At 57.6% G+C, this 25,169-nt stretch overlaps 2 protein-coding genes across 2 annotated transcripts; one reads left to right on the top strand and one right to left on the bottom strand.

Moving 5' to 3' along the window:
• Positions 1-2,356: 2,356 nt before the first annotated feature.
• Positions 2,357-14,739, top strand: NCLIV_008020 (conserved hypothetical protein; the record flags this gene model as incomplete). The annotated part of the gene is made up of 9 exons (XM_003880314.1): positions 2,357-3,975; positions 5,160-6,408; positions 6,598-8,100; positions 8,833-8,900; positions 9,459-10,248; positions 11,305-11,754; positions 12,240-12,910; positions 13,520-13,879; positions 14,256-14,739. 9 exons carry the CDS (start codon positions 2,357-2,359, stop codon positions 14,737-14,739), a joined length of 7,194 nt encoding a protein of 2,397 aa, XP_003880363.1.
• Positions 14,740-16,384: 1,645 nt separating this feature from the next.
• On the bottom strand, positions 16,385-24,422 carry NCLIV_008010 (conserved hypothetical protein; the record flags this gene model as incomplete). Its single annotated transcript, XM_003880313.1, has 10 exons — positions 16,385-16,656; positions 17,423-17,562; positions 18,022-18,120; positions 18,502-18,627; positions 19,250-19,494; positions 20,248-20,353; positions 20,872-21,766; positions 22,160-22,245; positions 22,710-22,828; positions 23,517-24,422. 10 exons carry the CDS (start codon positions 24,420-24,422, stop codon positions 16,385-16,387), a joined length of 2,994 nt encoding a protein of 997 aa, XP_003880362.1.
• Positions 24,423-25,169: the final 747 nt, after the last annotated feature.

Genomic DNA, 25,169 nt, shown 5'->3' with positions numbered 1-25,169 from the left:
CAGCTCCTTTGTACGGCAGGCTTATTTTGACTATGCTACCGCCTAGTGGTCGGGACTGCCGACGAATCGCAAGGTCCGTGCTGGAGAGTCACTGACCAGGAATGCGGATGCCATCAAAGTGCAGCCACCGATCTTGATTGGGGTTGACCCTCGATCACTACAGCTGCTCGTGTTTTGGGACATCACCAAACACTCCAAATGTGATTCCTCGAAACGCGAAGACGTGCTGTTAGTGCCATGTTGTTGGGTACTGCTAGTCTTTGCAGATACACAGAAAAACCTCCTGCCGTGCGAACTGACAGATATTGCTGGACTGTACCTCAATCCGTACCCCGCGCTGGGTCAGTGCGCAGTGCCGCACCAATCGCTCGACTTCTGGTGTAGAAACTTCGGCTGAGTTGCGGTGCTGCAGTCGGTTTGCAAAGGCAGGGCTTCTTCGAACACCTCGAGCTTTCGTGAGCACGGCATCCACCGACCCGTGTGGAGAACGATATCGAAGCGTCTGCGTCACTGAACACGTACACCAACACACCAACACAACTCAGAAAAAAATCCGCGAGGGACAGAACTGTCCAATTGCTCCCTTCAAGGCATCACGGAGACAAGCCGTGTCGCGTCAGAGAACACATAGCTAGAGGACAAAGTGCTTAGCAGCTGTGAACCGTGTACCGGCAGGTGACTGGAAGGACCACACCGGCGCACGCCGGGCAACTGGGCTAGCAGCGGCGACTGGCGGGAGCCTAGCAACAGAAATGGAACTGTTCAGTTTGAAAACCTGTCTTAAAGCTGAGAGCAGTGTGTGCGAGGCAGCGCGCGAACAAGCAGTGGGAATGCAGTTAGACCCAGTATAGAGCCTGGAGAGAGAGTCAGTCTTTCGGGGATGTCCCGTACTGGACGGTGGCCGCATGCATGACGACTACGGGAAATGCTCTGGTCTTCTTGGCCAGCTTGAACATCAAGGGTGCTATGGAACTTCTGCCTTCGCGTACGACGATGAATTGTTGCAGCCCCCGTTTCTTCCACAAGAACACAACTCATTGGTGTTTGGAGAGGGAAGTTTGCAGCAAGGCAGTAACTTCTTTCGTTGACCAGGGGATTCACTGTCGCTCGGTGCACGCGTTCGTGCATGCGGCATTGCTTAAGGCCACAAGTATCTAAATGATGGAAGACACTCGCCAGAAACGAAGGACTTGCCCATTCATTCCGGTTTTCCCTTCGTGTTTTCTTCGTCAGTTTGTCGCGCTTCCATCGAGTGCCCGAGTGAAAAAGACCTAGCAAACGCCCGCTCGTCATGCCTCGGTGTGCCGCTCGGTCTCTCCGTTCCAGGTATTGGTTCGCATAGCCGCTTTTCCTGCCGCTAGGAAAACCGCCTGACGACGACCGTTCTTTCTCCTGCGTAAGATTGCAGCGCCGCCATCCTCTTTTGGTTCTGACAGTACGTTGTTTCAATCGGTATCTTCTATACACCTGGTCCCGCCTCGCCGGTCTGCTGTATGAAGCAGACGGCCTCGAGGGTCAAAAAATCACTGCATTGTGTGCATTGTCTCCTCGTTGTCGTTTCTGAAAGAAGAGCCCACATGTTTACGCTTCGAGGGGCTTTCAGTCGGTCCCATTCCAAGTTTTAAAAATACACCCGTGTTTTTTGCCGTCGTTTCTCGCGGCTGCTGCAGGACAGCGTGGACACGCGCATTGCTGCACTTCGCTGTGATTCGTTTTCCGACTTCGTCACACTCTGCTTTATCTGTAGGAAAGGAGTCCGCCTTTCCCACATTTTCTCGCTCTCCACTACGCGCCCAAGGAGTATCCGACCCTGCGTCTTCTCGGGAAACCAAAGGAGATCCGCAAAACCACTGTTGTGCCGAAAAAGGATGGCCAAGCGACTGTCACTCTCCGCAGCAAACGGCTACTGAGTTTCCCTGTCCTTCTTTTGCAACGGTAACAAAGACAAGCAAGGCAATCTGGGATCCTTCTTGGCATAACGTCGTGTAGTTATGTGTTGCGTCCGCCGCCCAACAGCGATGTGGAGAGAACGGTCGCGCCTCCAGCGGCTTCACCTCAGAAGCTGAAACCGAAGGCCGATTCTTCGGAGCTTTATCGGGTGCTTCCCGTCCTGATTCGGTGTCGGCCAACGCAAATGCGGAGTATGACAGGCAGTAAAGGCGAGCCTTCGAAAGGCGGTCCTGAGCATAGGATGGAAGCGGTCCTTCCTCCCTGCATGCCGGCAGGAAAATGACGATGGAGATGGCGGGAACGAGGACGCGACACTCTTGTGGACCCCCCCGTTTCGTGTTGCCTCACGGCCTTCCTGCTTGAGCAATCCGCTGAGGACGGCGCTGTCTTATCCCTACTTGCCAGCATGTTTTTCGCCACTCGCAAGCGCAGGAGAGAGGAGGGAGGGGCGGCCCGCCCTCCGCATGTTTCCGCTTCTTCCCCGTCGCCGCCGCGACCCAAAAAGAGGAAGAAAGAAAGAGCGAGAAAGGAAACTTCTCCCTCTCCGTCGCCCGGGCGTGAGCGCCGACGCCGTCGCTCCCCCATCGGCTCGACGCGTCAGGGCGTTGAAAAATCCAACAAACTCTCGTTCGCTTCTCCCCTGTCGTCGCCGTCGCCTGCCAGTCAGTCGCCTGTCATAATTGATCTTTGCTCAGACGACGAAGAGGGGAGAGAAGAACGCTGGCCCCTTCAGGCCGCGACGAACGCCAGGGAGGAAAGCTCTTCACCTTCATCGTCTGCATCCTTACTGGAGAGGCGCAAAGCGTCTTCCTTCTTGGCGGGAAACGTGCGGAGGGGACTTGGGATAGCAGACGCCCACGGGGACCAACCAGATGAAGACGGGGATGAAGCGCCTGCTGCCTTTCCGGCGTACGCTACCTCAGCTGCCGTGCAGCGGGGCGTGAGTCACGCAGATGCGACTTCTGTAGGAGCCTGGGGAACGGAACCTGCCTCTCTGTCCTCCAGGGCGGCCTCGTTCCGCCGCATCTCTCAGCCTGGTCGCGCAGATGCACAAGAGCTGTCGGTTTCCTCGTCCATGTCTCTCTTTCACCAGGCGCTAGGTGAGAGGCCCGCGGCTCCAACTTCGTTTCCTTTCTCTGCTTCGGCGCCGAAGAACGGTTCCCTCCAAACTCTCCCGTCTGCTGCCGAAGTTGCTGAAGGACGTTCCGAGGGTTCGCTGAAGCCCAAATGGCTGACGGTGGGGCGGAGCTTCGACGTGTCTCTTCTTGGCGGTCGCGGAGACCGCTCGTTGGGCGCCACCGCTGGTGTGCCGAGCGGGCCGCGGCTCGAGAGGGGACGGGACGAGGCCGCGGCCAGCCTCAGACCCATCTCGGGCTCTGCGGTTCGGCGAGAGGAAGAAGAGCGAAAGAGAAAGAACGCAGAGGAGAAGAGTCTCTTGGAAGTGAAGTGTCTTCTCGGGCGAGATGAAGAGACAGTAAAGAGACGATCAAGAAGGCAAGAGCGAGGCGACATGACGGCTTTTGAAGATGCTGACTTCGATTCACTGATGCCGCCGCCTTCGTCCATCTTCTCAGCGGAAGACTTTGATCAGCTCATGGGCTTCTCGCACCCCACGACGGTATTTTCCAGTCAGAGGGAGCATAAGAAAAGCGCGGGGCGAGGGCCAGAAACGCCCTGTGAAGGCCCCGAAGACGACGAGGAAGAACACTTGACTGCACGCCCGGGGCCCCGGCTCGCTGAGGTTGAGAAACGACAGACGAAGAATGAAAGGAGAAAGCTGTTGCCTTCTGGCCTCCTGCATGACAGTCCGAGAAGGAGGGAGAAGCGAGGGAACGAGACTGAAGGGGAAGAAGAGGGCCCTGTCCTTCGTCTACTTTCCTTCACACTCACCGACTACAAGGTACAACCTGATTCGCTAAAGAAGCGGGCGAAAGAGACGAGAGTGAAAGAAAGCCACCAGGCGTCCGACGAGGCCAAGAGACCGGAGATTCAAGCACGCGACGACGGCCTTCCGTTCTACGAGAGGTAAGCTGGTGCTTGCACTGAAACCAGGTAAATATTGCAGTGTGCAAACACTAGATCGAAAGAGGGTTCGCCGCTCGTTCTGAGGCGTGACAAGAGCCAACAAGAACCCAATTGGAAGGGACACTCCCTCTCTACACTCTTCTGGCGTCTATGTGAATCATCCGGCCAAAAGGGTTAGATGTTCCACGCTCAGCGTCCGGCAGGGTTCGTCTCCTGGGGAGTCGCTTTCCTGCCAGCGTGCCTGGTTCCATGCGTAGGTGGTCCATACACTCCTCCTAGACTGGATGAATGCATTTTTACGCCGGGCGGGTGGGAATGACGCGACACTTCCGTAGTTTCACCGCTGCTGCTGGGACATATCGAGAGCGGCGCGCCCCTAGAATATTTTAGGCTTTCGACTCTCGCGGCAACGTTGTGACTTCAAAAAGCTGGAGTCGGCTTGCCCGCACATCCGTCATTGGCGCTACTCCAGGCCTCGACTCGACGGCGCTCTGGGATCGAGCTTGTGCCTCTTCGGATTTTCACTGGCCTCTCGCCCGAGAACGCCACGAGAAAAACCGTCTCCCAACGTCATGAAGTGAACTGGGTTCTGATAAACTTTTTCTACATAGAAGAATCGCCGACGCACCTGAGGGCAAACGACTTTGTATATATATATATATATATATATGCATATACATATAAATATATGTAAATGTATATAGATGTATGTGTGTACGTACATATTTGTAGCCATGCTTATGTGTGTACATGTTGTTGTATACTTAGTTATCTAGGCATGCCCGTGTGTATCCCTACGCCTGTTCGTGGTAAGTACAGAGCGATCCAGCTCAGCAACACGGAGCAGGAGATCGAAAGGATATCGTTTTATCTGGAGTTAGAATGTGGCGTTCTCGGCTCCAGCCTCACTGCGTGGAGGAGCGGACTGCGGTGTTGTGGTCCTACGCAGGCTTGCTTCCCCCCGTGCTTTGTGTGCCGGTCCCGCATGCACCAGGAAGCAAGATCTGTTTCTGAAACGCAAACTGCGTCCTCTGGCTGCACATCTCGAAGCGCCCTGTGTCTCCGTGGGGCCTCGCACTGACCCCCGCCCCGTTTTGAGTTTTCTGGGGATTTGGAGCCGCAGAGTTTGACAGCTCCGCAGACGCGCGAGCGTTGTTTGCTGTGTGCGTCTGCTGCTCGGTCAGAATCCCGTTTGTCGTCGGGCGCTCGTCCACTTCGTCGACCGTCCTCGCGCGACTCTCGCGCGCCACGGGTCGCCCCACGCTTTGGAATTTCTCTCATCTCTCTTCTTCGTTTCCGTCTCCTTCCATTCTTCTCCCTACTCTCCGCCATGTTTCGGCGTCGGGGCCCCCGCTTCCTGGCGGTCGCCCCGCGGCGAAAGCAAGTGGGGAACGCGGAGACCGCGCGCGCGCGCAAGGCGGAGACGACGCTGCGGGGCTGTACACGGTGGGCGTGACGTTTGACGTCGAAGGCGCGACCCTGTCTGGGGAAAACGAGAAAACGCTCCGGAGGGAGCATCCCGCAGTCCAGGCCCCGTCCGTCGCAGGCGGCGAGATGGAGGTCGCGCTTCAGGTGCATCAGTTTCGCCAGCGGCTCGGCCTGCGTTGCCGGCGGGGCCCCGGAGATGCGGCGAACTGGATGTCCCTGGTTTCCTTCGAACCCCTTTTTCTCTTTTTCAGCAAATCCCGCCGAAGTACCACCTCGTTCTCCGAAACTGCGGCGCACCGGCAACTCGCGCTGCTTTCCAGAGCCCGCCGGGAGGCGCCCGACAGTCTCCAGCTTCTCTTTCTCTCTCTGTTTCTCTCTTCGCTCTACGACGAACCCGCGCATGCTCTCTTTCTCTGGCGCCGCGCGCTGTTGGATCTCCCCGGGAAGCGCCAGGAATCACGGCCCGTGCAGACTCCCGACACGGTACCAGCGAACCGGCGCGTCGCGACCGGAGAGAGCTCGGCGGGTTTTTCTCCCGGCGCTGCTGAGGACGGCGCGCGAAGCGCCGCAGCCGCACAGGCAGAACGTGGCTCTGGCGTCCCCGCCTGGGCCTCGTCGGACCTGTGGGAAGGGCGGCTCTGGCTCGAGCACTTTTTCTCCGCGGTGGGGATCTTTGACTGCTTTTCAGTCTCGGCGTCGCGAGCGCTCGCAGGCGACCTTGTCGAGCTCCTCGCGCAGCGCGCGGCGCGTCGAGAGGCCGCGGGGTCAAAGGCCCGGAAGACGAGCGACGCAGAGCCGCGGCAAACTCCCGCTGCCGAACGGGGCGCCGACTTCTCCGCGGAGGACGCTCGCCTTCAGGTTCTCCTCGGGGGGCTGGTCCCTTGCGAGATTCGCGGTGGACACCACGGCTTTGTTGTTCGCCTGCTCCAGGCCTTCCTCCACGCCGAAGTCTACGCGGCGAGTCTCGGCCCCGGAGGCCGCATGCTCGGGATGCAGCAACTCGAGGTGAGACATATCCAGACTTTCGACGAGGAGAGAGAGAATCGACCAGAGAAGAAGAGGTCGCCGTCGAAGTGGGAGAGGGCGACGCTGCCGAAGGCGACGCCTCTCTGCGGCTTCCGCACCTAGACTTCAGCGTTTGGTTTGATACCACTCTTGCATGCATGTCGTGTGTCGCGGGGTGTGCGCCTTCAGCTCGCCTTCGCGTCCCCGCACAACCTGCATTTCGGCGATCCGTGCGCCGGCTACCTGTTGCACTCGACGCTCCAGCTCGCGTCGATGATGCGTCCCGCGAGCTCGCTTGCTTCGGCGCCTCTCGAGGCGAAGACCGACGAGGCTGCGGACGGCCTCCGGCTTTGCGAGGCTGTCGACGAGTGGGTGAAGAGCGAGCGACGGCGCGTCTGCGAGGCGCACGTGAGCGCCTTTTCCTTCCTCGACGAAGAAAGGCGGAGAAGGGCCAAGGCGGCTTCTCGACGCCTCTTGCCCGCGAGGCCGAGTTGCAGCCGAGCAGAGCTCACGGAAGACCCCGACAAACTCCTCGCCCTCTTCCTCCACCATACCGAGCGCGCCACGACGACCGCCGCTCTTTTCGACTGGTTCCTCGCCGCCGAAGAGGCCAGCGAGACACTCGCGTGGTGGGCAGACGACGCAGGGGAGGCGGACGCGGAACAGGACGCGGAGCAGACGCCAGAGTGTGAAGACGCTCTGGCGTCTGATCCGCACAACGCGACCGAGAGCCTCGCCTTCAGCTCCGCGTCTCCGTGGACCTCGCGCGGGCGCAGTCGTGCACCGGCCGTTGGCGAGCTCCTCACGCGTCTTTGTCTCCCTGCGGAGGCGCGTTCTGTTGCCGACGAACGTGACAGCGAGCGCAGCGGCGAAGAAGGTCGAGAAGACTGGCAGAGAGACGAGCGGAGGAAGCAGGAGCAGAGGGACCGGCTCCTCGCAGGCCTAGACGCCTTAGCGTCGCCGTCTGTCCATCGGTTCTGCTCCAACGATCCGAGAGCCGCGCGCGCCATTGAGGGGGCGGCCGATGCGCGGCTTCTTTTCACCGTCAGTCTCCTCAGCGTCCCGTCAAAGTTTGGGTCGCCTTCCCCCGGCGGTTCGTGGTCTCCGGTTGCCCCTTCGCCTCAGGGGGTTGCCGGTAGTCCCTCGCGAGCGGCAGCGCACGAGGCAGAGAGCCGCGACCGCTCGAGTCGCCTTGTACAGTTCGAGGACCCGGACTCCGCCGAGCGGGCGGCGCCTCCGGAAGGGAAACTGGAAGAGAAGGAAAAGCCCAAGAAAAAACGAAGCAGGGAGGGACACCCTGGCGCGCTGTTCGGCTCGTGGTGGCCCGACAGAACGTTTGTGGAAGACAGCGCCCGTTCCTCGCTCGCGGCGACGCTCAGCGGACTCTGGAAGGGCGTTGAAGCGCAGCTGAGCGACAGTGTAGCCAGGCTGGCGAGGACGAAGCAGGAGGCAATCGGAGAGAGAAGACGCAGAGAAGAAGAAGCGGAAGAGCCGGACGAAGGCGGACGGCAAAAAAGCGGAGAAGGACCGGGAGACGGTGGAAGAACACACGACAGAGGTGGTGGTGCAGGTCGAGGAGGCGACAGGGAGCGCGAGCCGTCTCTGCCACACGATCTCTCGATCGAAGACGAGACCAAGAAAATGAAAGAAGCGCGAACTCGCGCGCAACTCATTGGTCTTCTTTCTTCCCAGGTAACACAGAAAACGGGGCGAGACGGCTCCAGGCGAACGCGACCGTGCCCCGACTGCGCCCATTCTCGCCGGTCGGCCATAAGAACGGAAGACAGCGAAGGTCAACGCACACATGCGCCAGAAAACCTATCGTGTTTAATTAGCGATACCTCAGCGTCTTGAAAAGCGGTGACGTTGGAGGTTCCTGCCTTTCGTTTTGGTGCCGTTTTTTCCTTCCGGCAGTTCCAATTTGCCTGCTTGTCTGTTAACGGGGGTCGCTCCGTTCGTTTCCAGCATCGCCAAGGCCACCAACAGCCGTTCGCTCGCGCGTGGTTCCTGCTTGCTCTCCCGTTGTGCATGGCTGCGTTTTTAAATGAAAAGTTCAATTTTTGTCCTCGCGTTTCCACTCCTCCCTGGGGCCCTTTCGCTGTCCTTTTGGCGTCTGCATCTCATTTGAATCCTTCAGAGTTCCTCCCCGTGCCTCCTCTTGTGGCGTTGCCATGGTCCCTCTCTTCGCCTTCTCGCATTCCCCGTGAACGTTCTTGTCTCGCGCCCTTCCGCGCTGCTTCGTGCTTTGTTTTCTTCGCCTCCTCCGATTCGTCAACGCTTCTGTTCTTTCTTCCTTCTCGGCGCCGCTCCGCTCCTTTTGGAGCACGGCTCCGCGCCTCGAGGTTCGTTCTGCTCGCATCTGTTAAAGTCCTCTTTCCTCCCTTGTGTTTCCCGACTTTGTCTGTTCCCGCCCCGTTTTCCCAGGCGCTGCTCTGTCTTCCTGGAGATCCTCTGGTGGCGTACTGCGTCATGGCGGCGTGTCGGAATCCCAAGTAAGGCCGTCTGCAGTCTTCGCCAGGTGTCGTCCGTCGCGCCTCTCTCGCTTCTCCTTTTTTCGTCTTCTCGCCTCTCTTCTCTCTGTCTCGCCCCCTCTTCGGGCGGCGGTGTCTCTGCCAGTCCGGCTCGTCTCCCTTTTTCGCCTGCGTGTTCTTTTCGCGGCGTCGGTGGACTTCGAGAACGGTCGCTGGGTTCTCCGTGGCCACTGCGCTCTCGGCTCGACGCCCCTTGCGGCGACAACGTACCTACCCCGTACCTAAACCTCCCCCATGCCCGGCCCCGGTGAATTAGAGAGTCTATGAGGCGCATGCACTGGGCGTCTGTACGGCCCTCTTCCGCAGAGACAGCTTTCCCCGTCTGCGCGTCGCGGATTGCATGGGTCCGGCAGATGACAGTGGAAAGCACCTTTTTGTAGCGTCCGAGACTCTATCGGCCGGAGCCACACGTGTTCTAGAAGCACGTGGTTTCGGGCAGTCGTTTGCAGTGACCGTGCTTTCATGGACCGTCTCGCTCTCCAGAAAGTTCTCTGTGTGTCTCTTTCTGCGCTTCTCCAGAGTGACCAAGGCCGTCCTGCGCCTCTTTCCGTCTTGTCCCGGCCTCTGGCTCGCGTACGCGTCCTCCCTCTACCACGAAGCTTTCCAGCAGCACCCGGGAGCACGTCTCTTCTCTTCCTCCGCACCCTCGCCTTGCTCGGCCTCGGTGCCTTCGTCGGAACGCTGTAGAGGCGCGCAGAGTGGCGACGCAAAGACAAAGGAAAACAGGTGCGCTCTGGCGTCTGCCAGGAACGTCATGTTCACCTGTTGCTCAGCCTTCTCCCACCACCTGCCTCTCGCGGCGTCCTGGGCTCACCTTGAAATCGTTTCCCAAAAAGCGCCTGACTTCTCCTTGCCTCCGCCCTGGCCCCTCCCGGTCGGTGCCGACTCGCCTCTCTCCTCCCTCTCGCCCCAGGAGGTGCTGGTTCTCCACGACGCGTGTCGCGCCCCGCTCGACCGCAGCCTCCCGGCGCTCTGCTGGCTTTCCCCCCTCTTCGCTTCTCCCGCGTCTTTGCGAGCGCCCTGCCTGTTGCCGTGGGAAGGCGCGGGGCTCTCTGAGCGGGCAGTGGGCGTGGCGTGTTGCGCAGCAGAAGGAAATTTCGACGACTTGTCTCCTCGCGCGGCAGGCCTCCCGGCAGAGCCGCCGTTAAAGGCCCGAGGAAATCGAGAAAGGGAAGAAGAGCGGGAGAGGCCGCCCGCTTTGTCCTTCCTTGATCGCAAGCGCCTCATCGCTGCCAAGCGAAGACTGACCGAGAAACTGAACGCCCTGGCCAGAGACAAGTTCGCCGCCGTCCCTCCACGCCAGGAGCAGGTACGCATGCGCTCACCCGAGAGCGGTGCCGCCGATAACCCGTCTCGGCTTTCCAGGTGCTTCGACAGGCACAGCTTAATCTTCTATGTTGTTATGTTAATCAAATAAGTTTCATCATTATTGATATTTCCTTGACATGTTGATGACATAAATACTAACAAACCACCGGCTGCGGATGGTATTACTTTTAACACCGCAGAGTATGCTAGAAAATACCATTCAGGTACGATATGATTAGATGGCTGTGATGTTAAGGAGCATAGGAAATGCTGCACACCGTAATTGGTAATGCATTGATATGATTATCATACAAGCACTCAGCTAGTTATTGAGAGACACTCACGAGCGCAAAACCACAATTTCGTTGATGTCTCTTGTCGTTTCATGTGGAGGGGGACGGAGGAAGAGGGGCAGACTGGAGAGAGAAAGAAGGAGGGGAAGAAGGCGAAGAGAGAAAGAAGGAGGGGAAGAAGGTGTAGAGAGAAAGAAGGAAGAGAGGCAGACTGAAGAGAGAAAAAAGGAGGGGAAGAGGGTGAAGAGAGAAAGAAGGAAGAGAGGCAGACTGAAGAGAGAAAGAAGGAAGGGAAGAAGAATGAGGAGACACAGGCGAAGTGGTTCAACCGCGAGTGGGGTGTTTGGCGCCATTCCCTCTGAAGTGTACGAGGACAGAGTCGAAGAATTCGACGTCCTCGCGCTGCGCCTCGGGAGTCGAGAAACCCCCGCCGGGGCTGTCCCGAGGGCCGAGGGAGAGTCTCCTGTCGTATGCGATGTGCATGGCCGCCTTATGTCTTCCCCGCCTCGTGGGAAAGGCGTACACAGGGAATCCACACACGGCGGACTGGGCACATGTCCACGGGTACATCCGTGACTCTGTGGAGGCAACGCAGCGTCCACTGTGTGCGGCGACCTATAGTTGCGCCGAAATGCAAGCCCGCGCGCAGGAGCAAAACAGTCTAGGGGGAGTTCACAGGTTCGTGTCCCTTGCCGGTGTGTTGCGTGCATTGTTATGTGTGTTTGTTCGTGTGCGCCTGTGTGTGTGGATTTCGGTGCGCGCAGGAGTTTCCTCTTCTTTCCTCCCCGCTTTATTCGTGTATCTTTCTCCTCTCCATTCTCTCTGCCGCCCTCTCTCCGGCATCCCCATCCGTCGCGGCGTGGCGGGTCTTGAGCGGCTCCGCTCTTCCTCGTCTTCTCTCTTATCTCCCGCGTCAGCGCGCCCCCGAGGGTTGGCATCCGTCGGGCGGTCTCGGCGAGGAAAAGGGAGCACACCTTGGGGAAGTTCCCCGCGACTGTCATTTCCTGGCCGGCGTGTCTGAAAGGAACGTGACGGGCGCATGCACGGCCGCGGAGGCGGGGCCGCAACTCAGTGGCGAAGAGGCGCGCTGCGTCGAACTTCTTTTCACTTTTCTCTTGTCGCTTCTGGTTGCTCTGGGGCGCTCTCCGCTTCGCCTCGCTGTTTCGACGGAAAGCCGAGAAAAAGCTGGGCGCGGAGAAGGCGAGGCCGAGGGGGTAGCCAGCCGAGCGACGCGAGAACACGCACGCGGGAAGTCGTTGGAAAACGCGACAAAAGATGTACTGGCACGCGCGTCGGAAGTCGCTCTCGCATTCTTTCCGCGAAATCGACTCTTTCTCGCGGTGTATATCCAGGCAAGCAACCCTTGCGGAAGGCGGAGGGGAAAAGGGGGAGCGAAACGGGGGAGAAAAAGACAGAAAGCCAAGGGCTCACCCGAGAAAGACGGGCGGCTCGGGCGCTTTGGGAGGAAGTCGAGAGGAAGCCTAGAACAAAACGGAGAGGGAGAGACACCTGAGGAGCGCGAGGAAACATCGAAGCGAGAAGATCCCAGTGCGAGAAGCGACAGAGAGAGGTTCTCGTCGAGGAGACAAATCAGTCAGGAAAAGCGACTGGAAGAGAGTGCAACAGCGAGAACGGTTAGCGGCAAGAGCTTCAAGGGAGATCACGGTTTCCTTTCCTCCCACGTGTCTTTTTCGTGCAGCACTTTCGGCGACGACACACGGACGCGCTCGACGTTCGCCACCGCCTTCTTCACCTTTTGCGCGTCCCGTTTTTTGGGATTCTTTCCTCGCCCTGGCCGCGCGTCTGGAGCCCCAAACGGGAAGAAGAAAAGGCCTCGAAGCATGTCGCCTCCGGATCCGGGACAGCTCCAAGCACCGCGGCGCTGGCGTCTGTTTGCGCGAACGCAGGCGCGCCGGAGGAAGCCCGAAAAGAAAGCCGCGACGCGCGTCGGGCGGAAACGCGAGTGGGTCAGGGCGAGGCCGGAAAGGAGACAAAGTGGAGTCTACGGGACGGGGGAACGGGTAACGCAGCAAAGACGGAGATGACGGAGAGACGAAACAACGCGACGGGGGAAGGCGGCGCAAGCGACACGGAGACAGCGAGGAAGATCGGAGAGACGGACGGCGCGGAGGCGAGCGCGACGAGGGCGACGAGAGCGAGAGAACAGGCCGGAAACGTCGAGACTCGCGAAGGAGAAGGTGGCGAGATGCCTGCTGAGGCAGAAGGCGATGAGGAAGGCTGCGTCGACATCGAACATACGTTTTGTGCGGAGGAAACTGACCTGGAAATCACGGCAGAAGGCGCCTTCTCGCTGGCAATGCTTGAAGCGTTCGTTCTCGCCGAAATCCTCGCCGGGGCGCCCTCCCTGAAGTAAGTGCCGAAGGGCGGAGAAGCCCTGAACCCTAAAATCGAACGGCTTTTCCCGCGGCCGCACGCGCGGTGCGCGACAGCGTGGGAACGAGAAAACGAGCCGGGAGATGCGTTGGTGCAGTCGTGCAGCCGCGAGGAAGAATTCGTGAGAGAACGCCTCTCGGCCTTCTGCCCGACTCGAGAACAGAAACGAAAGAGAAAGGGCGTAGATCGAAGCAGCAAAGCAGCAAGGTAATGAAAGCTTAGGGAAACAGGGGAAAGTTTCAGCCGGTGCTGCCGCGCAGTCAAACCGGGGTCTCGGCTCGGTGTCGCGGTGAGCTTTGGGACAGGGAGAGGCTACGAAGGGCGAAGCCAAGAGGGGACAGGAGACGCCGCACGCGCCCGGGGCGACTCACGAGGGGCGAGAAAAGAACTCCGGAGGAGACACGCTCGCCTCGGGTTTTATATTTCCACGCTGCGTTTCCGGAGAAACTGTTGTGTGTCATGGGGCGCCTCTCTTTTTCGCTTTTATGTTTTCTTCGCTTTTTCGTTTCTGTTCTTTTTGTCGCCGCATTGGAGGCGTCACTCGGTTGGATCTCGCTTTTTCTCTCTTCTCTCTGTCCCCTCCAGACTCCTCACCTCGGCTTTCGAGTTTGCCTTCCACGACGCACAACTGTCCATCGCGTACGGGGCTAGCCCTTCTCGTTTCTTCTCGCGCTGGTCTCCCACTTCCTCGCTGGCGAAGGAAGGGATATTCTTCATGTACGCTCACGTCCTTTTGCTTTTTCTACGTGATTTCTCCGCGGACGAAGGCGGCGAGGCGGCCTCAAGTAGCCAGGCGCGTGGAGTCGTCGGCTCCTCGCTTCTGAAGACACCAGGCGCTGGGAGGCGAACGGAGACCGGCGCCCAGAGGAAGAGAAGGAAAGCCCTCGAGCGCGATCTCGACAGAGTACTCCTCCGAGGGATCACGCAGTGCCCCTATTCCAAGAGGTAAGATCAAGGAGTGGGACACGAAAAAGAGCGATAGATAGGAAGAGGGAGAGGTTGGAACCCGGAATCGCTAACCGTGTGCGGTCACTGCCCGCGAGCAAGGTGGCGTCACAATGAACGAACATCCCCAACGGAAGACCGGACCCTCTTGCTTTGAGTTCAGTCTCACGTAGATCGAAAGATTGCATTTCGCAAGCTCTAGGATTTCGTCCATGCCCGATGTCTTCCGAGACCTAACCCCTGCACCGAGTCTCTGAAAACAGGCATTTTTGTCAGCGAGATATCCAAGTCTGTTCCGTGTGCGCCTTGCACGGGTTTGCCTCCCTTGTAGACTTGTGTGTCTCGTCCGTCGGTTTGTTTCCGCGTCTTGCCTCAGTACTTCTCAGCTTCCCTCTTGCCTCACAGATCCTGTGTTCCTCCTTTTGTCTTTGGCCGCATTTTTTCTTCCGGGCGCGAGTTCCTCTCGTCGCCTCCCGTGTTTTTCCTGGTGTCCCTCCCCTCTCCGCGTCTCCCCCCTGGCGCTGCTGAATGAGCAAACTGCTCACGTCTGTCCTTTTTGCCGTCCCTCTCTTCTCCGTTTTGCCTCTACGCTGGCGGTGACGCTTCTCATCCTCTGGGGCCTCTCTGTGCTGGGTTCTCGCGGTCTTCCCTGGCAGGCTGTGGCTGTTGCGTCTTCATCGGCTGGCCAAGGCGCGCTGTGCCCGCCGCACTGCCTCGGATCGAGGCGATCTCTGTTCTTTCTTCTTTTCCCCGACTGGAGAATCATTAAAGAATCCGCAGCAACGCACCCACCCGCTTTCTGCGACGTCGCTCTCGCCGTCCAACTCGAGGGCCCCGCTGAGCACGGCGCCGGCGGCTGAAAAGGAAGACGCGTCATCCTTCGAAGGGAAGGCGCGGAGCATCAGAAGTGAAAAAGAGGGACCAGAAACGCCACGCGAACAAGGCGAAAAGGGACCGGAGAATGACGCAGAGCGGCGCCTCGCTCCACGCTGTGTCTCGCTCTCGTCAGACGACGAAGCGTTTTTGCATTGTGTGGAGGAAATGTGGGAAAAGGGAATTGCTCTTCATCTCGATCCGTTATATGGATGTGTATGACACAATCCGATGACGATTACCTATGTAATTGCATAGGCGTAAAGAGATGCTTTCGGCTGGTCACGTGCATACAATTATACATATATATATGCTCCTTAGTGTCGGGCTTTGTAGCTGCCTTCCCTTCGCTTGTTTTATGGGTGTGTCAGCGTGAGACGTGAAGCCAACAAGGGTAGGTATCATATGGACACACATGTAGAGAAAACGTTTGTGCATGTGAGTGCGTTCTTCTAATGGTATACCTATATGTGTATCTATCTATATGTAGGAGGTTCAACGAGGGAGAACGAGGGGCCAGGCAAGAAGAGAAACTGACCGGAGGTTCGAAACGCTTTTCGCAAGCGAAAGTGAGACTAGAGTTTACGGGTGACTAATTGTGTAGAGTTCTTGCCAAGACGCGTTTCTCTCCACCTTTAGAAGCTGTAGTCCTTCGAGCGCGTTCTCTCCACGGAGGCTACGATAGAGCTTTGTAGGTATGTCACTGTTGGTGTCTATCAACACAGTACTGGCCTATAAACCGTGGAGACCAGAAGCTTGCTGGCACGTCTCTGTTGCAACAGGAAGGCGTGGCTACCAAAAGTTCTTGGTTTGTAGACGAGAGCGTTTTCGACTTCGTCCCCCCATTCGGCGGTGTTCTCGGAAGGCGCTCTCTTGCCAAAAGCAGCCTACGCCGAAATTTATATGAAAACCTAACGCTTGCGTCGCTCTGGCCCCCGCGCCTCCTCCACCTAGAATATTTCTTTCTCCACTCCGGCATTCACCCCCGCCGGTTCTCCACGTATCTGTCTCGATGGGGGCGATCACGACCTCCGTGGGTGTATGGGGCGCAACCGACGTCGGCCGCCCTTTGTTTCCGTCACGCCTACGCGGTTCGGATGTTCACATCTGGAAAACGAATTGGTTACCTAGTACACGCGTGCGCCAAATCTACGCTCCGAGTTTTACGCGAAACGCAAGTCCCTGAATTGTCTTCAAGAAACCAGTCACGAAAAACACACACTGCCCACGCCACAGAGAGAACGGGGGGTGTTTTAGAATCTTAGCGGATCTCGTCGGCGACGCTGATGTGCCCGCGAACTGTACACAAAAAGATTTCAATTTTCCGTACGCCGAGCCCGTAGGTGTATCGTATATATATATATATATATATATACATATATATACATATATATACATATATATATATATATATTGAGAGAACACGAAAACAGCAAGGCATCACCTACTTATACATATATATGCATATATATGTATGTATGTGTGGCGTCTGGAACGTAGAGCCGTGCCTCGTTCTCCCCGCGTCATTTTGTTGCATTCTCCGCTTTGACAGTGGGAGGTTAGAGCGTCTGGTCCTCTGCACTTGACGCATGGTGGGCGTCCGATATAGCCAATGCGTTTCGGCTGTTCCGTTCACTTTGCAGCCTTAATTGTCGTCTTAAAGACAGGCTTCTTCCCCGCCCCGGGGGCCTTAATCCCGGGCGCCTTTGTGACCGTAGCCCCAGCTGGCTTCGCCGCCGTCGCCGGGGCGGTCTTGGTCGCCTCGGCAGCCTTCGGCGCGCCTGCCGGTGCTTCTGCGGCCTGCGGCGACGCACTTGCAACGGCTTCCAGCGTAACGCTCGAGGGGAGGAGGGTGGCTCTTTTCAGAAAGAGGGGAGTGGCCGTGCTGGGCTGAAACGCGCTGTCTGCGGGGCGGAAAGGCGCACAAGAAAAACGTGGGCGGCGGCACAGCAATGAACGACGCAAAGAACGAGAGGAAACGAAGAACAGCAACGGGACCAGAGACAGCAGTCGATCCAACGGGGAAGTGAGGGACACAGAGGGGAGGAAGACTGGATGCAGCGAAGCAGAGAGGCTGCTATATGGAGGCTGGCGCCGCCTTTGAGAGAAGCGTTGTTTGCTGGGAAGCTGGACACTCCGCGGCGGCTGTACCTGACGGCATTTCTCTACCATGGATATAAAAGTAGCTAGCCACACATCTGCACTCGCACAGATTCCGACCGCGAAGTACGTATATATACATATATATATATATATATTCACCGAGTTCAAAGGGAAAATCAACCGCCCGCACGCCTGAAATATGCTTGAACGCGTGGACCGGATCAATTAAGGAACCAGAGGCGGCTGTCCCCTCCCGTTTTGACAGGAAAATGGGGATGTGTGACCCGGAACCAGACGAAAGCCGCGCAGGGGACGCGGCAAAGATCAAGAAGGCAGAACTCGCGAAATCGGATTTCCATGAGCCCCCACAGTGGTCTCTCAAGCACGCCGGCAGCGAGCCTCCTTTTCCTTTTTTCCTTGCTGTATGTCACCCATCGCCGCCTGTTTGTTTGTCTCAACCCCTGCGAGTCACGCGGTTTTCTATCTCAAAACCCAAAAACGGCCGAAAGGTAAACCGAGGGTAAGCGAGTCAGATCTCGTCCTCGGTTTTCCCTTCTCAGAACTCACCAGCTGGCACGAGAGAGACAAGGTCGATCTCGTCAAGAGCTCGCCACTCCGGAGGGAATTTGAGCGCGGCGTTGGCAGTGGTGAGGTCGTGCTCGAGCATGTCAATCACCACGTGTTGTTGCTCCACTTGCTGCTCTAACCTAGGGAGAGGAAGAAAGCGAAAAGGCAGCGAAGAATAAGACAGCAACTCATGGCACAAAAGGCAGCGTGCGCGGGGCACAGCGGCGACGGGATATGCACAGACATGTTTAACTGTTTGCTAACGGAAACCGCAACCACGTGCGTGTCCGCTTTAAGCTCCCCCCCCCGTAAACCCCACCGCAGCGATGGATGCACATGCATACGCAACTATACATACACGTGCGAGGGTCGCTGAAAAGAGTGTGCCTACGCGTTGGACGCGCGTATGAAATTCACGTGCAAGCGTATGTGTCAGTGCTTCTGGATGTGTGACCCGATGTGCTCGGATCTGCGATTTGGTTCGGCGAGCCGTGGAAGTACCAACGCGCCTCCATAGCGCTAACACGAAGGGTGACTCAGATCCGCCACGCTTCAAAAAGGGGGAATCTTTCATTTCCACGATCCGCCCTCGGACCCACTTGCGGCAGAGAAGCAGCAGATTGACGATCTCATCCTGGTCTTCACTATCGAGGTGCGTGAAGTAGGTTGCAAGCTCGTTAAGGCTCTGATATGTTCGTCTGAAAGCCACAAAAAGGGCGAGTCGAGGACAGCAACGAAAAGAGCATGAAGAGGCAGCGAGCACAGCTGGACTTGCCGCGGGTCCGAACGAACCGTAGTCATAGTGCTGCAGAAACGTAACGCTTCTCCTGCCAAGTCTGCTAGTTCTCATCCCATTCCCTGATCCCGAGTGGTGTTGGTGCTCCTTTCCGCGCTGTGTCTCTCCTTCTTTTCCCCCTACGTCGGTCCGCTGTGAGTGTGCTGCCTTCCAGTGCGCTACATCTGTAGCCGTCACATCGGTACGTGAAAATACATATACAGTTAAAAGTAGAGGTAGATATATATATATATATATATATACTTAGATATCGGCGGATGGATAGTTGCTGCTTCTTGCTTACTTTCTTGGAGCAGTAAGGCCCCGTTCAAACCCCCATCGGTCCCACCCTTTTGGGGGTTTAGACGAGAACTTTCCCCCTCGAGGCACCGAACCGTACTCATGCCGGGCAGGCATCGGCGGAGTCGTTCTGTGGAGAAAGGAAACACGGAAAAAGACAAAACACCGGACTGTCCTGACGGAACAAGCATTGAAAGAGCTTCTAGCGAGAAGGAAGGCTTCAGGGGAAGACAGTTAGGGATCAAAAGAACAGACTTATGGTATTCCACGCTCTGGCGGCCGACCGATGGGTGCATTTCAACTCGGGGGCCTCCTCCACGAGTGTGCGTAGTTAGTATTTGCTTCCAGATCTACGCGGGAGACATGAAAAAGATTTCCGCTCTTTTTCTCTATCCAATGAACGCAAATGTACACGCACCCCTGAAAATGTCGCTGCGCAGCTCTACAGGTAGCCTCCCACCGGCGCTTGCTTAGCGTTTGGTCTTCCGATGCGGCGGTGCGGCGCGTGCCAGAATCCATTGTCTTGCTAGAATTCGTTCCTTTGCTGTCCCTCAAAGAAACGCGTTGTTCACATTCAGTCCTGGCCTTCCTGTGCTCTAAAAGCAGGGCGCTGGTCCTGCTAGTTCTTCGGCATGCACGTCAACCAACCTGCTTTTGTACAGATCGATCTCCTGTGAGTATTTTTTTCATGGATGCTCGTGCCCAAAAGTGCTGACCACGATACAGTGCTAGCAGCTAGGCACGTTTCTTACCTAGGTACGGCTTCATTGTACCACGGTTTCTTGCTCGGCGTGTAATGGGGATCAAAGTATTTGTAATAGTCATCCCCCGCTTGCGCTCCGAACGTCGGGTCTTCTCCACGGGCTTCTCTCTCCTTTCTTCCCTTTGCGAAGACAGCGGGATCAAACGAGCGCTCTTCTTCAGGTAGCCGCGCTGGGAGTGTCTCATCGTCCCCCCCCAGGCGTACGCGATGTGCACCACTCCTGATGTAATTCAGCTGGACAAGGGAAAACGAAGGGGAAGAAGCGACAGGCATGCAAAGAGAAATGCAGGGGGGGAGGAGGGGGTCGAGTCAGGAACGCATGCTATATCGAAGGGCGATCAAGAGGCAGCGAAAGAAAGAGAAAGCGCCCGTCACCGCAAAAAGACGCCCTACACGGCAAAGAAGGAATCCAGAAAGTGACGCGGGAGCAGGAGAAAAAAAAGGGACCAATCCGAACAGAGGAAAAGCCCGATTCGAAAGAGATCGCAGCGGAGAAGAGAGTAGGAAGAAGAGAAGGCGCAACGCCGATGAGACGAATGAAAGGGGCAAAAGGAGTAGAGGGGCAAAAAGCGTAAGTCGGTGAATGGCCAACCCATGAAAAGGGGAACGGAAGCAACCGATACACGACAGCTGTGCGCGAAGACATCAGAGAGATAGGCTTGGGACGTGGTGCGACGGCGGATGAGGGTTTTCCTGGATGGCGAGAAAAGAAAGAGAGCGCATTCCAGAACAGAAGAGGCAGAGAACATACATGTATACGCGTACGCACATCTACACTATAAGTGCCCAGGTGCATGGGCGTAAACACACTTCCTGGAGATGCCTCTCGCGAGGTCAGACGACGTCGGAAGAACGGAACGCGACTGAAAGCACGACACAGCGAACTACACACATGTCGCCGAAAACACTTCACTCGCATACCTACTCACCTACATATAGAGAACAACCAGGCTGACGATTCGACCAGAATAAACTGAAAAGACTCACGCTCTTCTCTATGGTCTCCCAGGGCGTAGCCCCAATAGCCTTGTTGGAGCCTCCGATATAGGCACGGGCGGAAGGGCCCCCGTCGCATGGCATCCCCGGTGACCACCTGCAGGTGAAAAAGAAGCAAAAGCGTACCCGCGGCAATCCAAAGCAGATTACCTTTCGCCACGACCGGGAGATCAGCGCCAGTCACCCGTTCAGAAGAGCAGCGCTCAAGAGACCCCGAGAACCCGAGAAGAAAAACAAACCGGGCAAGACTATGAGCGAGCCTCTATTCTCTCTGAATCGTCTGTGTCGTGAAGCATCTTCGTCAATTCCTCTGTCTGGCGGATCTACTCTTTCTGGTCTCTCTTGTGGGTGGTGCTTCTGCCCTCCACAGGACCCCACCACCGCGTCCCCTCTTTCCTGTGTTTTTTTCTTTCTTTCTTCCCTGTCTTTTGTGAACATGCCTTCTCAAGGATTCTTCTCCTTTCTGCCTCATGTCCCTCGCCATCTTCGCCCTGTGCCTTTCGCCTCCACCCGAGCCGCGTATCCACCAAGCGAAAGACGGCCCGGCAGGAAAAAAAGCGCTCAACGAACTGTCTCCCGTTTCTGTATCCGGCTTTCTTCGGTTTCGCGTCTCACTCCTCAGTATTCCAGCGTTTGTCCTCCATCGCATCCTGGTCATCTCTCTCTTTCAGAGCGCGCAGACAGTCCCTCGACGGCTCGAGCCCCGCGTCCTCGAGAAGTTGCAGCACCGTGCTTCGCCGTCGCCTCCTCTCGTTCCGAGTGGATCCTGCGCCCTTGCCGCCGTCCTTTCCTCTGTGCTGGAGTGCAAACGTCACGCGGTCGCCGGCGCCTTCTCTCCCTCTTGCGCGGTCCGCCACCACCTGTGGTTGACTCCCACCGTTTTTCGGCGCGTCGCCCGTTCCGCTCCCCTCTGCCTCGCCGCTGTCTTCCGGCGTCGCCACCCGCCCCGGCGCTGCAGCAGCTGGATGCCGCGGAGCCCCCATCGACGAGGCCCCGTGGGGGGCTGGCGGGTGAGGCGGGAAAGGAACGCCCGCGGGAGGGTAGTAGGGCGCCGCACCAGACAAGGCGTCCCAGGCAACCCCCGGCTGCGGGTACGGGAGAGGCGGGGCGTAGGGCGCGTAGGGCGCGTACGGCCCGTAGGGCGCCGGTGGACATGGCAGGTACGGAAAGCCCCGCATGGCCATTCCGGGTGGGCGCGAACCAGGCGGGAAGGGGAACGGCGGAGAGGCACTGGCGAACTTTTCCTGGTCTGGTGGGGGCCAGGCAGGCACCGGAACAAAGAACCCAGGCAGCCCATCCATACTTCCTGGGAGGGGAAAAAACGACAACAGGTCAGGAGTCCGCCGCGACGAACGGTCGACCTGAGCGCTGCGAGCTGCCCGAGGGACGCGGTCGGCGGCGGCGTGGTCCTGGTGGCGCATCCGAGCTGCGGGACAGTGGCCAGGGAAGCAAGGCAGCGCAGTTTGGAGCGCGAGAGGAGACATCGAGGCACGGCCGCAGGTGGACGCGTCTGGAGAGGCGGCAGAAGGCGCACGAGAAACGCAGACCGGGGAGACACAGGCACGTAGTGCGCGAGGCACCACGACGACAGGCGAAATCCACTGGCAGCGGGGACGAAAGGGCAGGAAGAAACGAAAACGGAAGACGAGAGGAAAACCGCAGGAGGAAATGCACGCAGCGGTGGCGACAGGGACAGAATCGGTGTCAAAAGAAAGAAAGAGAAGAAGCGGAAGCCCGCAGAGAGGACCACGCAGGACAAGGGACCCAGTGGCAAAAAGGGAAAGAAGCGAAAGATGTCGAGAAGGGCAGCAGGGAGACAGCAGGGAGTGCAAACAGGGAAGCGCCCTGCAGGCACTACAAGAAAAAACCGACTAGGGACTTCGAAAATGAAGTCTCTCCTCACATCTTCCGCGATCGGCCGGTTGTGCGGGACGGTCTTTCGCCGCCAGCGGTTCTGCGGGCCCGCTGGCTTTTCCCACGAAGTCGCCGCTGAAGGGACGGAAGGACACAAGCAGGTAGCGCTTCTGACCCCTCAGGACCACGATGCACGCCTTCACGTGTGTCACGCATAATGCGCGCACGCGAAAAACGCATCGAATCCCTAAATCACCTGCAGCTAAAAAACGTGTATACATCCAAAGACACTTCGGATGCAAATGCGTTATCCGGAGCAAAGAAGGGTGGAGACGAGGCATGGACCGGCACAAAGGCGTTTCAAGTTCCCCAACGCACGCAACACAACGCGGTTAAGGCCCTCCCCGGGGGTGGAGCTCCATAAAATACTTCCAAGCGCTGCAAATGCATATATATATGCATGTCCAAACGCCTTTGTATCCTTGTGTCCATGGAGAAACAGATATGCGTATATGAGCTGAGAATAGCGTCCGCGAGTCTGCAGGGAAGGAGGTGTGTGTTTGTGGCAAGAAAACAAGTTCTCCACGAATCTCGCTTACTTCCTGGTAAAAATGCTTTGCAGCGTCATGCCACTGCTCTCCTTTTCAAGGTTCGACTCCGGTGAGAGTTTTCCACAGGAGCCTCGGCGGACTCCGTGCTCATCTACGTTGTCGGACGCCTACGAAGCAGCAAGAGCACACAGGCGTGGACTGCGATACAGCAGACCGCCGCGATGTATTCACACTAACTCCGACTCCACAATGTAGCGATATCATGCCCAGAGCGATCCAGAACCAACCGGAGGCCTCAGAGCACTCCTCGGTCAACTGGGCTTTCACCCACGGCTCAGCGGGGAAGGCGTGGGGGGCCTTTTCGCCACAGAAAATCACACTCGCGCGCTACCTACTGATACAGATACGCATATATATATATATATGTGTGTGTTTGTCTGTACATGCCAGTGAACAAATGTAGATCACGTGCTGTGTGCTATTGAACAAATACATGTGCATATGTACGCAGACCGTACATATACATATATTTATATACCACCGCACGGAAACGGCAGGCGTGAGGAGGCGGATACGAGAACTCATCGGGTAATAAGCCAGGGACACAGTTTACATAGTGTAGTTAACATGGGAACGCGTGTGTAGTTTGCAGTCCTGATCGAGAAAACAGGGGCACCGAGGAAAGTTGGAGTGGGCGGGCACGGAAGAAGCGAGGAATAGAACACAGCTCGTAGCGGCAGAGAAGAGGGACACGCGGAAGTGCGAACCAGGGTAAAAGAACCCTCGCTGTCTCCCCGGAATCTCCGAAAAGCTCCGAAACGAAAAGGCCGATTGGGCGAATGCCGCGGGACGCACCTGGGTCCCGGGAGTTCCTGGCTTGGCTAGCGGAGGCTTTGGAAGCGATGGAGGCGTGGCGCCTAGCGGTCCAGCACCCTTGGCACCCGGCAGAGACACGGCGCCGGGTTTCGGGAGCAAACTTTTCACTGGGGCAGTTGGGGTTGCGGGCCCTGTCAGGAGCCCCATCTTCTTCACGGCAACGTCCTTCGAGCCCATTCCGAGCTCCTTCGGCTCGCCTGCTTTCAACGGGATTCCGGATTTCTTCAAGGTTTCCAACTTGGGCTTGGCCAGCCCCACGCCCGGACTCGGCTTTCCGAGACCTGCAGCCGGCGGAAGGCCCTTCGGACTTCCTGGCGATAAGGGCGACATGCCAGCTGGAGAAGGAAGTCCTTTGGGCGACGCAGGAAGCACTTTCGGCAGCTCTTTTTTCGGAGCCTGCACCGGGCTCGACGTCCCTGCATCCGGCGGTCCACTGCTCCCTGGAATTCCCGCTTTCTTCGGAGGCCCCGACGGAGGGCCTTTCCCCACGACCACTGATCCCTTCTTCCCAGGCAAGGGACTCCCTTTCGGTGGCATGGATTTGGAGGGTGCGGGGAGCTTGGGGGCATCTCCAGGCGGCGCGCCGTCTGCTGCCGAACCTCCGGGATTCGGCGCTTTTTGCGGAAGGGAAGGCTTTCCCCCCGAGGGATCCCCTGAGGAAAGGGGGGAAGGCGAAGTCCCCTTGGCTCCAGGGAGCGACGCTTTCGTAGCCGCGGAGCCTCCCGATGGAGGCGGAGGAAGACCAATTTTCTTGGCGGCGCCTGCCGGGGTAGTGCCCTCAGCTGGGGGCGCCGCTCCCGCGCCTTTCGCCGCCGGCGGCTTGGCTGTAGATTTGGGTGGGGGGGTTTTCTTTTTCCCCAGCGGCGGCGGGCCTTTTTTCTCCATTGGGCCTCGCCAGAGAAGCAGAGAACGGCAGCCAGCGACGGAAGGAGTGCGGAGCACGGACTCGAACAAGCAGGACAGGGCCCGACAAAAAGAAAGCACGGCCCACGCACAAAAATCAAAGGTGCCTACCCCAGTGGAGGAAAACGCATTCGTCCCCCTGCCTTTCCCCAGTCCAGCAGAAGAAACTGGGGGAACGGGACAGAGCCGCAACGCGATGATAGAAGCAAGGTTCTAAGCCTTTTGGCCTGCGTGTGTAGACGTCGGTGATGCGACTGCCAGCGAGACAGTTCTCTACCCCGATGAAATGAGAAGACTGGATGAAGGGGGAAATGTCGGAAAAAAGAAGACCAGGTGGTGTCAGCGTTGATCATGATTCTCTCATGCACGTGGACGACACGGGAAGACTTCGATCCCATGAGGTCGGGCTGTTTGCAAAGTGGGAACAGGAGGCGTTTCGAGGACAGATGAAAGAGCAGAAGGAAAGGTTTGCTCACAAAACACATTTCAGCTTCAAGTTGAGGAAACAGCTAAGCGCAGGCTCCATAGTCTCTTCAGCGTTGGGTCACTTAAAACAGCTTCACTGGTCGAACAAGCCTTGAGGCTCGCGTATTAGTCGCCAGAGTGGACCAGTATCCGTTTGCGGAAGTCGACCGAAACTGGAGCAAAAACCTTTTCGGTCTACAGAAACAAAAGCGGCACGTCCAACGCCAAATATGCAGCCGATTGACGGAAATGAACGAAAGAGGT

Source organism: Neospora caninum, chromosome III (assembly GCF_000208865.1).
Source record: "Neospora caninum Liverpool complete genome, chromosome III".
NCBI lineage: Eukaryota > Apicomplexa > Conoidasida > Eucoccidiorida > Sarcocystidae > Neospora > Neospora caninum.
This window is presented reverse-complemented; position numbering and strand designations above follow the sequence as displayed.